The sequence below is a fragment of the Hemiscyllium ocellatum genome, chromosome 43, assembly GCF_020745735.1.
Source record: "Hemiscyllium ocellatum isolate sHemOce1 chromosome 43, sHemOce1.pat.X.cur, whole genome shotgun sequence".
Classification (NCBI taxonomy): domain Eukaryota; kingdom Metazoa; phylum Chordata; class Chondrichthyes; order Orectolobiformes; family Hemiscylliidae; genus Hemiscyllium; species Hemiscyllium ocellatum.
The window spans coordinates 14,963,125-14,979,476 of record NC_083443.1 but is presented as its reverse complement, the minus strand read 5'-3'; the positions used below and the strand labels follow the sequence as shown (position 1 = coordinate 14,979,476).

Below are 16,352 nucleotides of genomic sequence, written 5' to 3'. Positions count from 1 at the left end.
TTTATGGAGCTGCCCTTGAGTGTTGAATGACATTCGAATTTAGGAAATACTCAAATTCCCTGCTGGTCATCAATAGACTCTTATCTGTGACCAACATTTCCGGGAGTTCATGTATTGTAAAGGATGCACACAGTTTTTCTATCATCGTCCCTATGTTTGACGACTGAGCTCTATGCATGTCCAGCCACTTTGAGTGGGCATCTACAATGACTAAGAACATTGATAGGACCTGCAAAGTCAATGTGGAACTGAATCCAGGTTTAGCTGGCCATTCCCACAAATGTGGGAGAGCTGTGGGTTGTAATTTTTGTCCTTGTTGGCACTCAGAGCACTGTCCCACAAACATGGCTATTGCCACCAGACATAACTTCTTGCCAACATCTTCACTTTGGAAACCCCTGGAGTTCAGTCAGTATCTGGCAGTGACCTTTGCTCAGGCCAACCACTCTTGCAGCCCATAATAATATGCCATCTATACTGTGTCCTAGCCTCTCCAAGTTCAAAAAAATTTCTGTTCTGGTTCTAGTTTTCCCTAACACCACCGGCTGTTTCAGTTTTGCCAGGACCGGATCTTTCTGCATCCAAAGTCTGATATTATCAGCTGTGACAGGAAGGGTGTCCAGAAAATTTAAAAGCATGTCAGACTCTTGCAGTGATGGTACTGCTAGTGGTGTATCTGTCAGAAGGAGGCAGCTCCATGCATCTGCATTCACTACTTGGCCTCCTGGATGATGTTTCAAGTCGTAATTAGACCCACTTAATATTAGAGCCCACCACAGAATTCAGCCAGAAACTATGGGTGGCACTACCTTGTCTTTTTTAAGTAGATATAGCAAGGGTTTGTAGTCCGGTGTTATTAAAAATTAATGTCAGTAGAGGTATTAGTGGAACTTTCTGACTCCAAATGTGACTTTGAAATCTCCCTTCTCTGTCTGGGCGTATGTACACTCTGCATTAACCAAAGTCCTGGATGCATACACTATTGGGTATTCATCTCCATTAGGCCACCTATATGGTAATACTACCCCAATGCCATTCAGGGAGGGAATAAATGTCAATATTGGATCTTGCTTGGGATGATAGCATAACAACATCTTTGAGGGTGTTTCTTCACTTCCCTGAAAGCTACAATGTGGCTATACAACCATTTATGAGGCTGACCCTTCTTGACTAATTGACTCAAAGGTGGTGGGCTAAAGGCCAGGTTATGCATGAACGTTCCATTAGATTTTGCCAGCCGAAGGAGAGACCCAAGCTCTGCTTCAGATGTGGGAGCCTGGGCACCTTTGATCACCTTCACATTATCTAGCAAAAGCTGCAATTTGTTCTTGTTGACTTTGTAGCCCGAATAAGTCACTTGGGGTTCCTGGAACACATACTTTTCCCTTCTAAGGCATAAACCTGCCTGGGAGAAACATCTACAGACTATGTCCAAGTTGTCTAAGTGCTCCTTATTGGTATGCCCCGTTATTAGCACAACATCTACAGAAATGGAGACCTGGGGTAGACCTTGTAAAATGTTTTCTATCATCCACTGAAAAATTGCACAGGCTGATGATATCCCAATGGCAGTCTCGTATGTTGGTATAGATCCTTATGGCTATTAATTGTAGTATACTTCTGGGAATCCTCATCTAACCGCAATTGCAAGTATGCATGGTTCATGTTCAGCTTTGTGAGGGACAGCCCCTCCCTCTGCCAGCTTTGCTCATAAATATCCAGTCCCTCACAGAGAATTTATCGAGCCGCAGAAGTGGTTTACCACTTGGGCTTTGCAATCTGTACAACTGGTGCTGCTCATTCTGCAAATTGGACTGGTTTGATGATTCCTTCGCTTTCCAGCCTCTTGATTTCTACCTCTGCTTTTGCCCATATGGCAAATGACACTGGCAGGCCTGCAAAATCATGGAATGATTTCCTGGTCAACATGCAAGGTGGGAGTCAGGAAGTGAGTTACTGTTGCAGTATTCCTAATCTCTGACCTGCTCTTGTAGCCACTGTATTTATATGGTGAGTCCAGTTCAGTTTCTGATCAATGGTAAACTCCAGGATGTTGATAATGGAGTCATTGCCTGGCATGTGTGTGTCACAAGTGTTACTTGCCACTTTCAGCTCAAGCCTGAATAGTACCCAGATCTTTTTGCATTTATACATGGACTGCTTCAGTATCTGAAAAGTCATAAATGGTGCTGAACATTGAGCAAACATCAGGCAACATTCTCGCTTCTGATCTTGTATTGGAGGGAAGGCCATCGATGAAGTAGCTGAAGATGGTTGGGCCTAAGACACTATCCTGAAGAACTCCAGTAGAGATGTCCTGGAGCTGAGTTGGTGACTGATCCCCACCAACCACAACCATCTTTCTCTGTGCCAGGTATGACTCCAACTAGAAGAGAGTTTTCCCTTGATTCCCATTGACTCCAGTTTTTCTAGGGCTCTTTGATGCTACGCTCATTTGAATGTAACCTTGATGTCAAGGGCTGTCACTCACACCTCACCTTTGGAATTCAGTTCATTTATTTATGTTTTAACCAAGAGTGTAATGAGGTCAGAAGTTGAGTGGCCCTGGCAGAACCCAAACTGGATGTCACTGAGCGGGTGCTGCATTGATAGCATCATCAATGACATCTTCCATCGCTTTACTGATAATTGATATACAACTGATGGGATGATAAATGGCCGAGTTGGATTTACCCTGTTTTTTGTGTACAGGACATGTTTGGACAATTTTCCACATTGTTGGGTAGATGCCAGTGTTGTGGCTGTGCTGAAACAGCTTGGCTAGACTTGTGGCAAGATGTTGTGAAACCTGAAAGGGTTCAGAAAGGATTTACAAGGATGTTGCCAGGGTTGGAGGATTTGAGCTATAGGGAGAGGTTGAATAGGCTAGGACTGTTTTCCCTGGAGCATCGGAGGCTGAGGGGTGACCTTATAGAAGTTTGTAAAATCATGAGGAGCATGGATAGGGTAAATAGACAAGGTCTCTTCCCTGGAATGGGGGAGACCAGAACTAGACAGCATTGGTTTATGGTGAGAGTGGAAAGATATAAAAGAGACCTAAGGGGCAACTTTTTCACACAGAGGTGGTACGTGTATGGAATGATCTGCCAAAGGAGGTGGTGGAGGCTGGTACAATTGTAACATATAAAAAACATCTGGATGGGTTTGGAGGAATTTGGGCCAGGTGCTGGCAGGTGGGACTAGTCTGGGTTGGGATATCTGGTCAGCATGGACGAGTTGGACCAAAATGTACATCTCTATGACTCTAATCTTCAAGATTATTCCCAGAATATTGTCAAGACCCAGCATCCAACCGTTTCTTGAAGTCACATTGGATGAATCACATTTGCTGAAGACTAGCATCTGTGATGCTGGGGACTACTGATGGAGACTAAGGTGGATCATCAACTTGGCAATTCTGGTTGAAAATTGTTGTCAATGCTTCAATTTTATCATTGTTAATCTTTTTTATTTTAGTTTACAGTCATTTTTTCTCATAATGAATTAATTTATTGTAAAGCGAAGACAGTATAGTAGCTAATTAAATGTTACTCTAGATTAACCCCTAATATCCATCATATTCTGACTCAGCGATCGGTTCTCCCAACAATCAAAAACAGACCATTGTGGTGGCCATGTTTCAAAAGCGTGAATAATCAGCAAAAGGCAACAATTTCCACAGTGATATTCTTTCTTTCACTCATGGGATGTGGGTATTGCTGACAAGACCAGCATTGACCATCTATCCCTAGTTATCTTCCAGAAAGTAGTAATGAGCCTCCTTCTTGAACCAGATACATCAAAGCTTCTATTCAGAAGAAAATTCCATGGATTGCAATGAAATTGAAGCGATGACACCAGTTTACGATTTGGAGGTGGAAATTGCACCTTTGCCTTTGTTCTTCAGAGTGATAAAGGTCACCGCTGAGGAAAGTGTTGTCAAAGGATTTTTGATGAGCTGCTGCAGTGCATTTTGTGGGCGTAACATTCTGGTCTTACTTTTTGCCCAGTGATGGAAAGGGTGTCCGTTACTCAGGTTGTTTGCTTTTCCTGTAAAATAATGAAATTGACAATAAGATTATTGTACAATGATCATTTAGTAAATGACCTTCAATGGATGTCAGCAGATAAAATCCAACATCATTTACACCTTTAAGGAAGTGCCATCTCTCGAGACTGTAGTAAGCCTCTTCAAACATTGTGCCTAACCTTCCAGAAAGCACGTGACTAAGATCCCAAGAAAACAATATTGGTTTAAACCAAAATCCTTTCAATTCAGAGTAAATCTTGGCTACAGTTAAAATATTGACCGAAGGTTAGATAGTAATGGATCCCTGTGCAAAGAGTTAGTTCAAAGTTCAGTTGTGCTGAGTCAGTTATTCAAGTGATTGATTTTGGACCAAATTTCTGATGTACATCAGGGCCTTGGATTCTGAAACCCAATGCAAACTGATTAAATTTGCAGATGAAATTAAAAATAGGAGGGATAATGGGTTGGAAGATAAATCTCAAAAATTACAGAATGATCTAAAAAATTTTCTGACTGGACATAACAGTGGTAACTGGAATTTAACGTTAACAAGCCTGAAGTACTGAGAAGAAAGAAACTGAAAGAATTGTGGTCGCTGTAAATCAGGAACAAAAACAGAAATTGATGGAGAAACTAACCAGGTTTGGCAGCATTTGTGGAGAGAGATCAGAAATAATGTTTCGGGTCAAGTGACCCTTCCACAGAACAGCTTTTCCAGCAATTTCTGTTATTCATTTGACAGAAAATGTGGATCATATACATACTTGGTGAACTATATGGTGAAGGATGAATTTGAAAGAGACCAGTCTTAGTCGACCTAACATTTAAATTGTCAACTGATACAACACAGCAATCTACAAAGCCAATAAAATTTTGAACTACATGACCAAATCCTTACAGAATTTTGGAGAAAATCACAATCAAGCTTTAAACTGTTTTGACTCAGTGCTTTCTTAAGTAGTATTTCTAGTTCTGGTCACTAAGAATTAAGAGAGCTATTCAATAATTTCTTATCCCTAGTATTAGAGGTCCTGAGTTTTGAGTAAAGAGAGAGGACTTATAGGCTTTTCCTTGTCAGAGGTGAGCTCTTAGAGAAAGATAATTCATGAAAAGGTAGGAATAAGCTCAATCTGTAGCTGAAGATTTAAGTTATAAGACCTGTACAGCCTCAAATTGATAAAAGGCAAATTTAGTTCTTCTATTAGAACATTTGACACACTTGCAGCAAACTCTAAATGAAACATAGAGGTGAAACCCAATTGAACATTGCAATAGGGGCATTTAGAAGCACGGTTCCTGGATGAACTATGAAAAGCAACATTGACTTTCTCAGTAATCATCCTATATTTTATATGATTAAATAAACTTCCCTTATAAACCTGACAACATTCTGGCTGATATCGGCACTCCTGCAATGATTATGAATCATATGCTACGATACTTGTGGTTTGGTTTAAGGCAAATACAAAAATTAAGCTGCTGCTTAAACTAAATATGATTGTGACTAGTCCATCATTAATAAAGTGAAGGCGATAAGACAAATCATTGTTTTAATCCATTTGATTAAGGAACACATTTTCATGTTTTAGTCAGTATATTCTCTGCAGGAATTTTTATTTGTGGTTTGTCACTTTACTGACAACAACAGGGAAAATGACACCATCAAGGAACACCCAGAGGTTGTCATGGAGGTGAACATTAAGCATGGATTACGGAGCTTTAAGTACAGCTGAATGAAATGGCTTCATGTATTGCAACCAGAAGTTGCTTTGTGATGCAGTTAGAGGTAATTTACAATACAAATCAGCATCTAGGTGGTCCACTGAAATGAATACTTCAGTAGATAGACCTGAAAAGGACATGAGGTCATTCACAAGAGGATAATTAGGGGCTGGCATTCAGGCGTGATGTCCTTAGGCAAGGACTAAACAAATTGCTGTGATTGATTGGGCTTAAGTCAGGGTGAGGGTAACGCCTGCTGTCTCAGCACTTGGGCAGAGAAAAGGCAATTTGGTGAACAGTACGGCCAACAGCCAAACACAAGGATGAACATATGGGAAAGAGCAGAATGGTGCAGTATGAATACTGCACAGATGTGAGTTGAGGTAAGGGAGTCGTTCCATATGGTGCCTTACTGGTCTTTGGATGGTCATGAATGGCAACAAGCTTCAGTTCAACACAGCAGAGAGATTTACTGTCAGAACTAATGATGGAAGCACGAAGAGCAGAATGTAAGCAGACTGATAAGCTGCTTCTTAGGGGCGACAGGCTGAGCTACTAAATGCAAACTGGGAAATGGACAGCTGTCACGGTTAGGATCATTAGTCCACTCTTGAACAATGCATCTCTGACACCTTGGTTTAAAGATTTAATGCATACCAGACTGCAAGTGAACAATATGCCAGGGGTATTGCATTAGAGTAATTATTACCCGTCATACCTCATTAATCTGTTTACCAAATCATTGTGGGGGAGGGGGTGATCATTCGATTGTCATTGAAATTAAATGTGGAGAAATTAACCACAAAATAAAAATATAAATGAATGCATCTTCACCTGAATACACGAGGAAACATTTCTAACAAACAGTTGTGATTTTAAAAGAATACCCTTTGGTGTCTACAATAAAGAGTAGCGTAATATGGTGCCACAATTTCTCATTATCTCATGTGGTTGTGAATCATGGTAATCATTTCAAACCTATTCCTGCTAGGATTCACAAATTGTATTATCCTGTCCTTTGTACAGTTTAGCCCCCTACATTTAGTTTAATGAGTTAACGTTAGAAAATAGTAATTACTGCATGGAAAGAGATTGTGTGGTCCATTGGGCCTCCAAGGCGGACGTTTTTAAAAATATTTTACCAAATGATTAAAATTAATTTACCCTAGAAATATTTATAGTTTCAATATCAATATTTGTTGGATTAATATTTCTATTGGTGCAATATTATCGATGATGTCCTCAAAGTCCATTGAAACACACTAATAAAAGACTTGACCAGGATTTCTTTAGGCCTCTAAACATTGCATAGTTAAGGTTATAATCAGATCATTTTGTATAAATGGCAATCTAATATTAAAAGGTCACATTTGTTGTGTTGCACCATGAAAGATCTGTTTGTGGTATGATTATCAAAAGGACAGTTTGCAGCTTTGGCTTCACACACATAGGCTAATCTGATACTTTAAACTTTATGCATAAGTGTATTTTATTTATATTTACCAGTTGTTTATCAAGCTGCATTTCAGTTCAGTCTTGAGCAGTACAAAACAGATCTCGTGTTGACAAAGCACTTATGGGCATTCCATTTAAGCTATCCAATCTGAAAATTCTAAGGAAACTGCAAACGTGTGATTTCTTGAATCATTAACTCAATTATGTTCCTTGCAGGCATGTTAAGCACTGACTGACTAAAGAAAATTTGTAAGATGAGGTAGAGAAGCTTGAACAAAAAATATCTGTTAAGATTTAACTTTAAAAGATTTTATAACAAATCGATTCAATGTTTTATTTTAAATGATTAATTACAATAACTCTGGTAGATTGTACACAAGAGGAATATTCAGGCCTGAAAGTAAAAGGAAACATGAAAAACATAATATCTATCAAGTTAATACTCAACCAGTAATTACAATGATCCAGTGTGAAACAGTGTAACTAAATAGAAAATGTACTATTCGCAATCTTAACACTGTTTAAAGTGTATTATTTCTGATACAGTCATATGGTACATTAATGATAGTTGATGTTTTCACAAAAATAGGTTAAGTCATAGTTTAGTCATATTGTAGCTTGCCAAAATATATCACTAATTGAGAAGCCCAAGCATAGATATGATATAACGTGCTTTAGTACAGAAGCAACAAAACTGTTGATTGCAGTTAAAACAGAAGGGCATTCCTTTTTCTCATTTGCAAAGACCTAAGAGTGTGCCAAACAAAGAAAGGAATCTTTGCTGTCACAATATGGCTCGTGGCCTTTAAACTCTCCATCTGTTTGTCTGACAAGTAATCAAAGTGCGTGGCAGGAACTGGCAACACTTTGACGGCCCTTCTCACTTTAACTGGAGTGAGAGTAATTTGAACAGATTCATGGTTTCTTACATGATTGTATACCAGTGATGGGTTAGCTATGATTTTTTTTACAACTGAGTATTTTTGTGTTTGATTAACATAGCATGAAATGAGCACAGACACTTTGGAACCGTGGTTATATTCTTTAATCCGTGGATTGCCCAAAGGAACATTTAACGTGTTATACAGTTATTTTTAACTGCTGTTTTTAATTAAAATATAAACACTGTGAGGTGCAATTATTTGAAATTAAACTCTTGCTGAGTGACTCTGAGCTACATATGTACCCATATGTAGATATTTATGTAGTTGCTGTTCCATTCAGACTGGAAGGGGTCAATTTCTAATCAGCTTCATTTGCAATTTGTGCTGAAATGTTCTGCATTTGCCGTAATATCAGAGAAAACTTGTGTTTTCAGTTAATAATGTCAATAGGCATGTCACCATATTTCAAACTGTGCAAAATCTGCCTCAAATGAAATATTTCCATTTTTCACAGGCATTTTGCACAAAGGTTCAACTGAACAACACTTGCAATTCAAGTAGGATAGATAACATTGAAATAAAATGATGCAAATTTCAAATGAAACATGTTAAAATGCAGGAAATGTTAATACCTGATAAAGATACATACTTGAAATATCAAAATCTTGTTATCCCATTTCATAAATGTTTCCTGACCTGTCATTTCCAACATTTTTATTTCATGCTGTATAGATTTAAGTAACAATAACACATAATGAGCCCAAATACTCATCTACCAACTTAAATCAACAGTGTTATGTTAATGAATCATTGTTTGTATCGATTGTAATGGGTTGATTTTCCAGCAGATTAAAATCCACAAGCAATAAATGATTATTAGGTTAATGTCGGGTGAACTAAGGCCAGTCTCTTAGCAGACCAAATAAGATGTCTGAATAAATTCTCACTTCCAGACAAATATCACGTTGTTGTAAATAAAGATCCCAAATGAAGCTGGCAGCATGGTGAATGAAGTGTTTTTAACTGTGGTATTTGGCTGCCAAATATTTGATTTGTGTGGGAAATATGTAAACACGCAGCTCACAAATTTGTTGTACGAGGTTACAAAGACACTGGGGAGTGCAATCAGATCTTCAAATCAGATTGAAATGATTCTTCTTTGCTAAACCTTTTCTGCTGCGGTTGGACAAATTGTTTGAACAAATTTCTCTTTGTGTGTGTTTCTAATTTTCAAGTCAACATTTATTGTTGTAGATAATGAAAAAGTCCCCTGTTGTTTAAATAAATACTACCAACATACCAGAGAAGGGGAAATACACTGATCATCTACACTGTATGTCTAACTTTGTTAATCAAACATAGATTTACACATTTCTCCATAGCCTTGTCCTTCCCTAGCTCTGTTATTTCCTCCAGACCTACAGCTCACGTGAGATTCCTTGCACTTTTCCAATTCAGGCTTCATGAGTGTTCCCAATTTTGATCATTTCACCATTTGTGCTTATGTCTTTAGTTACCAAGGCCCTGTGCACTAGAATTACCTCCTTAAACCTCTGCCTCTGTACCTCTCTTTCCACTTCTAAGAAACTCCTTAAAACCATCTCATTGACCAAAGTTTTGCTCATTTGGTTTATGATTTTACACAGTTCAGTGTTAAATCTTGTTTGACAATGTTCATAAAATGTTTGGGTATTTCATCATGTTATATGAGAATGCACATTGTTGTTGAAGATTTTGACAAGTTTAGAGTTCAAACAATAGTGGCAAACACTCCAGATTTGCTTTTGTAATATGTTACATCACTTACATTTTCCAATTTCATTTAGTCTCCTTTATACATAATGTGTTTTTGTAAAAAGAATGCTGATATAAGAGAAAACAAATTTTAAAAAACTAACCTGATGGAGATTCCCAAACAAATTAACTGCAACCTAAATTCTAATGAAATAAGTTTAATACAAATAAAAGTGGCCTTTTGAAAACAACCTTAAATAGATATAAAAAGAAATGTAAATAGATGTTAATTTGCTGGTTGAAAGAATGCTGACTAACAGTAGTTGCAAATAATAGTGTTGGGAAAGAAAATACAAACATGAATTGCTATGTATCATCCTCCCCAGGGCATTTTGACCTAAAATACAGGAATAAACACACAAAGATTGTAATTTGTTTATTTCTGTTTTTCATCTAGGGTCGCTGCATAAACTTCACTAGAGTGAAAGAAAATGAGACACCATCTCGTCCATGCAATGCTCCCGCATCTCGCATGCCTAACAATGAATATATTCCTTTAACCCGTGAACTTCCCAGGCCTCCTGCTTCATCAGCCAGGTCATGTGTGAGGAGTCCACCTCCTGGACCACCACCATCTCGAGCACCCCCTCCTTCACGACCTCCCCCACGCCCTGCGGTAAGAACCTGACCTCCCCAGCATTGATGTTGGATTTTTAAAAAACACACTCTGAAGAAGAAAGGAAAGACAAGGCCAAACAGAGAATACTACTGGACTTCAAATATTTATTAAATTTATGGGTTTCCTTAAAAGGGTAAAATCTGTTGCTGTGCAGCACATTTCCATTTGGATAACCAAAATCAGTGGAACCTCCTTTTGGAGTTGGAGATGATATTATGTCTACCTAATGTACAAGCCATATGTTTGAATTCTGCTTAATTATAAGATTGACTTCAAGTTTTAGTAAACTCTGTCTTTTTATCTCTTAAACGTTCATAGATCAGAATTCGCATTGTTACTAAAGGATAAACATAATGTTAAATATCTATGTAAAAACATCACTAACATCTACTTTAGGTGCTCAAGTATGCCTTCTGTTGATGTTGGTAATAATTGTTTTGTTTATCATTGGAAGAAGAAAGGAAAGACAAGGCCATCAGAGTCACTCTCAGAACTTGCATCCAAAATGGAGCAATTTCCAAATGATTTCACCAATGTCAGATTATGTTCGAATGTCCATATTATGTCAAAAATAAATGTGGACATTAACCAAGTTCTGCAGCATACATTCTTCCTTTAAATATGAAATGAATACCTCAACTCATTTAACTATCATTCATGCAAATTTGGCACAATATATTTAAGAAACAGCAAATGGGAAAACTTTTAAACTTTTAATGTTGCCCGCAGTGATGCCATGAAAAAAAATCCAGTTAAAGACACAAATACAGAGTAGATTTCAATGAGCATTTTTAAATTTTACTTTTTAAAAGGCTCCAAAATTTTCAGTGAAACACTGGATCTTTGTTTCTTTCTGAACCTGGTCATAATTTTTTTTAAAAATCCTCTGAGCAAGTGGTGATAAAGGAAGCAAGGCCAGGATAATGGGCAGAGATGGGTTCGGTGAATAGTTGTAAAAGATGGAGTCTTGGAGATAATGTACTTAGGCACATAGCTCAAAATCAAAATTCCATGATCTGTTATTGATCCCATTATTATGCATGTCTCTGGGCACAAGTATGCAGGAAATTCAAAATCAAAATTTCTGTTCCAGAATAGTATTTCCAAAGATTCAATTCAATGATTTCATTAAGAGTTCTTCATACTTCAGAGTGCAAGATGATTTTTGACAACCAAACCTAGATTCTAGGTTTAATTTTTTTGATATTTAAAGAAAAATGTTCTGACAAAATGAAACCACTGCAAGGAAAGACACTCTCATACATAATGAATTTAATGAAAGCCAAAGGCTAGTTGACCTGTGAGAGACTCTTTATAAGTTGCTAGTTGACTCTGTTTGACAATGATTGACCCTGTAATTGATTAATTCGCAGAACTTTGAGCTCTGATTTCAGTCATACTTGAATTCCTTTGTACACAGTTAGTGACCCTAAACTGTGCTCTACCTATAACAATAGTCCTAATTTAGGCATCACTCTCACTAGCCTTGAATTTTAAACTGTTACAGAGGGACTTTGTTGAGTTGTGTGCAGGTTGTGACCCAAGTTATTCTGTTCTTTAAACATGTATAGTTGAACTTGCTCTTCTTATACAATTTATTAGCTAGCTACCAAACAGCAGGATGTTCTTTATGCCAAGTTCTACATAATAGTTTAAACTGCAAATAAAAGCTCACAGAAAACTTTTCTAACAGTTGAATTCGGTTTTGGAAATGCTTGCCAGCTGGATGTTAAGCACTTTATAGTCATTTCAGTGTAAATACTATGAGGCCAGACCCTTTTCCAGACCACACCAAATTGCATAATTCTGGTTATCCACTTTATTCCTTACAAATTAGATCGTAGTTTTGCTTCAGGCACAGGTATATTTTGGTGATACGTAACAATGGCTTCTGTAGTGTTTTAAAATCAGATGTGATACATGAATCACATACTGGTAAAGAAAATATTGTAAGGTTTTGTGATATTAGAAAAACAAAAAAAAAATCATGTTTTACTGCAGGACAGTTAAATGTATTAATTTACTATACTGTGGTCTAGGTGTAGGTACTTAAATCTGAGTAAAGGTGGCCACTAAATTTTCAAGATGCTCAATGCAGGCAGGAGTAAATAAAAAAGCAAGCATCATTGCGCTTGATTAGTATATTGATATTTTGCTTTATTAACATTTAATAGCTAACAACTATAATTAACTCCCTATTATTAATTAACCATTAATGACTTGTAACCTTGTTTGTCTTTCACTAACTGAATTTTCACTTAAGGAATAATTTAGTGAACAGGCTACGTAATCATGAATTGAATTGCAGCTCTTGAAAAGCAAAATGAAATGCAATGACATTGATATGGCTGCACAATGTAACAGAATCATTATGACAAAAACAGGGATTCACTATTAATTTGTCTAATCTATACCTTAACCTCTAGATTAATACCATTTCTAAAGGGGTTAAAGTAACCACAACACTTTAGTGTTTATTAAAGGGATCAAGGGTTGCAGGGAGAAGACGAGAGAGGGAAGCTGAGAAACGTATCAGCCATGATCGAATGGTGGAGCAGACTCAATGGGCCGAATGGCCTAATTCTGCTGCTGTCATTGATGGTTTTCTAACACTTTTATTTGTGTTGCAGCAAAGACCATCAGTTAAGTTTGGTGCAAATTTGTAACACAAATTTGACCAATCCACACTGCCATACATCAATCTTGTGCAAGATTGCATTGGATTCTTGAAAGGTGTTAATGAATAGTGAGTGCCTTTACCACTGAGGGTTGCTTTTGGAAATAATTCACAAAAGTATTAAATGATATTGCCTAACAGTAATTTATGCACCTTCATTAAAACCTAAATCTTCTGTCAAAACTTAAATTGAACAACCACACTATCAATAATTTCTGGAAAAGAAAGATACTACACACTGCTATAGGGAGGATATTGTGAAACTTGAAAGGGTTCAGAAAAGATTTACAAGGATGTTGCCAGGGTTAGAGGGTTTGAGCTACAAGGGGAGGCTGATAGGCTGGGGCTATTTTCCCTGGAGCATCGGAGTGACCTTCAAAAAATTGATAAAGTCATGAGGGGCATGGATAGGGTCAATAGACAAGGTGTTTTTCCATGGGGTGAGAGAGTCCAGAACTAAAGGGCATAGGTTTAGGGTGATAGGGGAAAGATTTAAAAGAGACCTAATGGACAACGTTTTCACGCAGAGGGTGGTACGTGTATGGAATGAGCTGCCAGAGGAAGTGGTGGAGGCTGGTACAATTACAGCATTTAAAAGGCATCTGGACAGGTATATGAATAGGAAGGGTTTAGAGGGATATGGGCCAAATGCTGGCAAATGGGACTAGATTAATTTGGAATATCTGGTCAGCATGGACATGTTGGGCTGAAGGGTCAGTTTCTATGCTGTACTATGACTCTGAGTAATAGAGAACAAACCCTAATTTTGCCCTACACTTATCAATTCTATTCAATTGTCTGTGTGATTTTTTTTTGGAACTTCTTAAAAGATGTACCTACAATAAGTACCTATTTGACAAACGACTACTTTTCAGTTTTTAACATTTGTTATGTTTTCTTGAGTTTGAAATTAGAGTTTTTTCAATGGTGACAGAATTGCTACTTTGGAATCAGAAATAAAAAAAGTTAAATTGCCTTAACACACACTCAGCTTATCATAAAGTAGCATGTTCTATTTTTTATTTATCAATAATGTAGATATTCCATGAAAACAAAGGGTTAAAACAACTAGTAAAACTAGAAAATGTTAGAAAGATACAATTTAGACAGCTTCAGAAAGGAAAAATATATAAATATCTTGGGTAGGAGCTTTCAATTGATGATCTAGTATATCTTCAAGGATTTTCATTTGTTTTAAAAAAACATATCGAGTTGTTTTAAAATTGAAAAATTGATCATTTCAACAATGTGGTCACATTTGTGGTACAGATGACGTTAGGATGCGTAGAACCTGTGATTACAAATGTGTCAAACATAATTACAAATTTGATATTTTTTCTGCATATTTGAGGATCCTCACTAATAAACTCTAAATTATTGTGTGCGTACATATAACAACTGGACGGTGGAGTTTGAGTTGCTTTTGGCAGCATACACTTGTACATGTTGTAGGCTGGAGCTGTTGGAGATGTTAATAGAGCTTTCAAAGTTTTAACCATCATATAGCTAATCAGGAGTCTCTCCTACCTTTGCCACCTGCTACTGGTGTGTATTGGAAGGAATCCCAGGTTGATATTCAACTTGTTCATCTGCGTTATGAATACATTTCCATAACCACCAAATCCTGGGATGGGGTTCAAACCTGGAGCTTCAGGCTCATAGGTAGGGGTGCTATTCACTGTACTACAAGATCCCCTGTGTCATATCTATTACCAGTGTACAAAACAACTTCTTTTACTAAAATGCCAAAATTATATTTCTCTACTTATTTTCCAATCTGTACTCATGAGCATTGACATCAAACTGTTATTAATGTTGTGCATCTGTGTTTTTCTTTTGTCTGTAATGTTAATATCACTAATAAACTACAATTCTTTTATGTATAATTATTTGCTAACTTTTATTGTTGGGTGTGCGCGATATAATTAACCCATTGACTACAGGTCACCTTGGGTTACAGTTTTGTATGAGTATTTGAAATGCACTGAATCACAACAGGACAACCAATGTTGCAAAAATGGACAGAACATTTTATTATATTGAAAATAACAATATTTTAAACTTTTTAGTTCTGGTTTCCATTTAATCCTCTAACAGATATGCCTGCCCGTTCCATCTTTAATCTTCCTATGTAATCTAATGTTTTTGTACTTCTTTAAACACACTTATTAAAACTTGCAGAAAGAAAAACACACACTGTGGGCAGATCTTCCCAGCTCTTGAGTGTGTTGGCAATAGCAAAACATTTGGGAGGATGCAGTCAGAATGAAATAAGTTACGCTTTCACAGTTGAGGCTATCCTTCCAATATCAATGGCTAGATGAAAATTTCACTAGTACAGGGATAGTATTTGTATGTATTAACATCTCATAAACATGTCTCATTCCTATGCAGTTCGCAAGTCTCCCAGTGATACACTAAGCATTGCCAATTTCCATTTCTTGCAGCACCTCGGTCTTGCCTTCTACAGCATATCGACTAAATTCACAACCTGCACCTCACTGGCTTATCATGGTAGGTCTGGTAGTTTATCATGTTTCTAAAAGTGTGGCACTGGAAAAGCAAGCAGGTCAGGCAGCATCAGAGGAGCAGGAGCTGACCAGCTCTGCTTTTCCAGTGCCACACTTTTAGACTCTGATCTCCAGCATCTGCAGTACTCACTTTCTCCTAACTTATCATGTTTGCCCACCATGAATAGTCAAGAGTGTGGATATGTTGCTGTACCTCAATCTCACACCTCCAGCTTGTGTGGCACCTACACTGTATGTGCTTCAACATCAGGGCCATGACTGAGAGTCGAAGCGGAGTAGGCCTTAATTGAGAGGATCATGGTTAGTCAGGAGTGTGTCAGTAAGAGCATCATCCCAATCTCAGCCTAGGGAGGTTTACCATAGTGAGTCAGGTGCTTGGTGTGATTGAGGGAACAGGAATTAGGCTACGGTCAGTCCATCAGGTTAAGTCTGATCAATCCAGGTTATTCAGTTGGGGAGCTGCATAGGCATCAGTGAGGAGGCCAGGGCTGTCCTCACAGGTCAGTCTGGGAGGGGATGGGCTCAATCAATTTGGGCAGTTAATATTACCAGGGTGCAGTCTTGGGATCAGGTGGAGTCTCAAATATCTGAGGTTGGAGCTGATGTGCTAGGATATTGAGGAGATAATGACTGTGAAGGG

The 16,352-nt window shown here is 37.7% G+C and overlaps 1 protein-coding gene across 1 annotated transcript in view; it reads left to right on the top strand.

Annotated features, from left to right (window-relative positions):
* Positions 1-15,067, top strand: part of LOC132834906 (anthrax toxin receptor 1-like) — a 123,045-nt gene extending 107,978 nt beyond the window's left edge. The window contains exon 18 of the mRNA XM_060854025.1: positions 10,283-15,067. Coding sequence (XP_060710008.1) covers positions 10,283-10,513 — 231 coding nt within the window. The 3' untranslated portion in view covers positions 10,514-15,067. The remainder of the gene's footprint in view (positions 1-10,282) is intronic.
* The last annotated feature ends 1,285 nt before the right edge of the window (positions 15,068-16,352 follow it).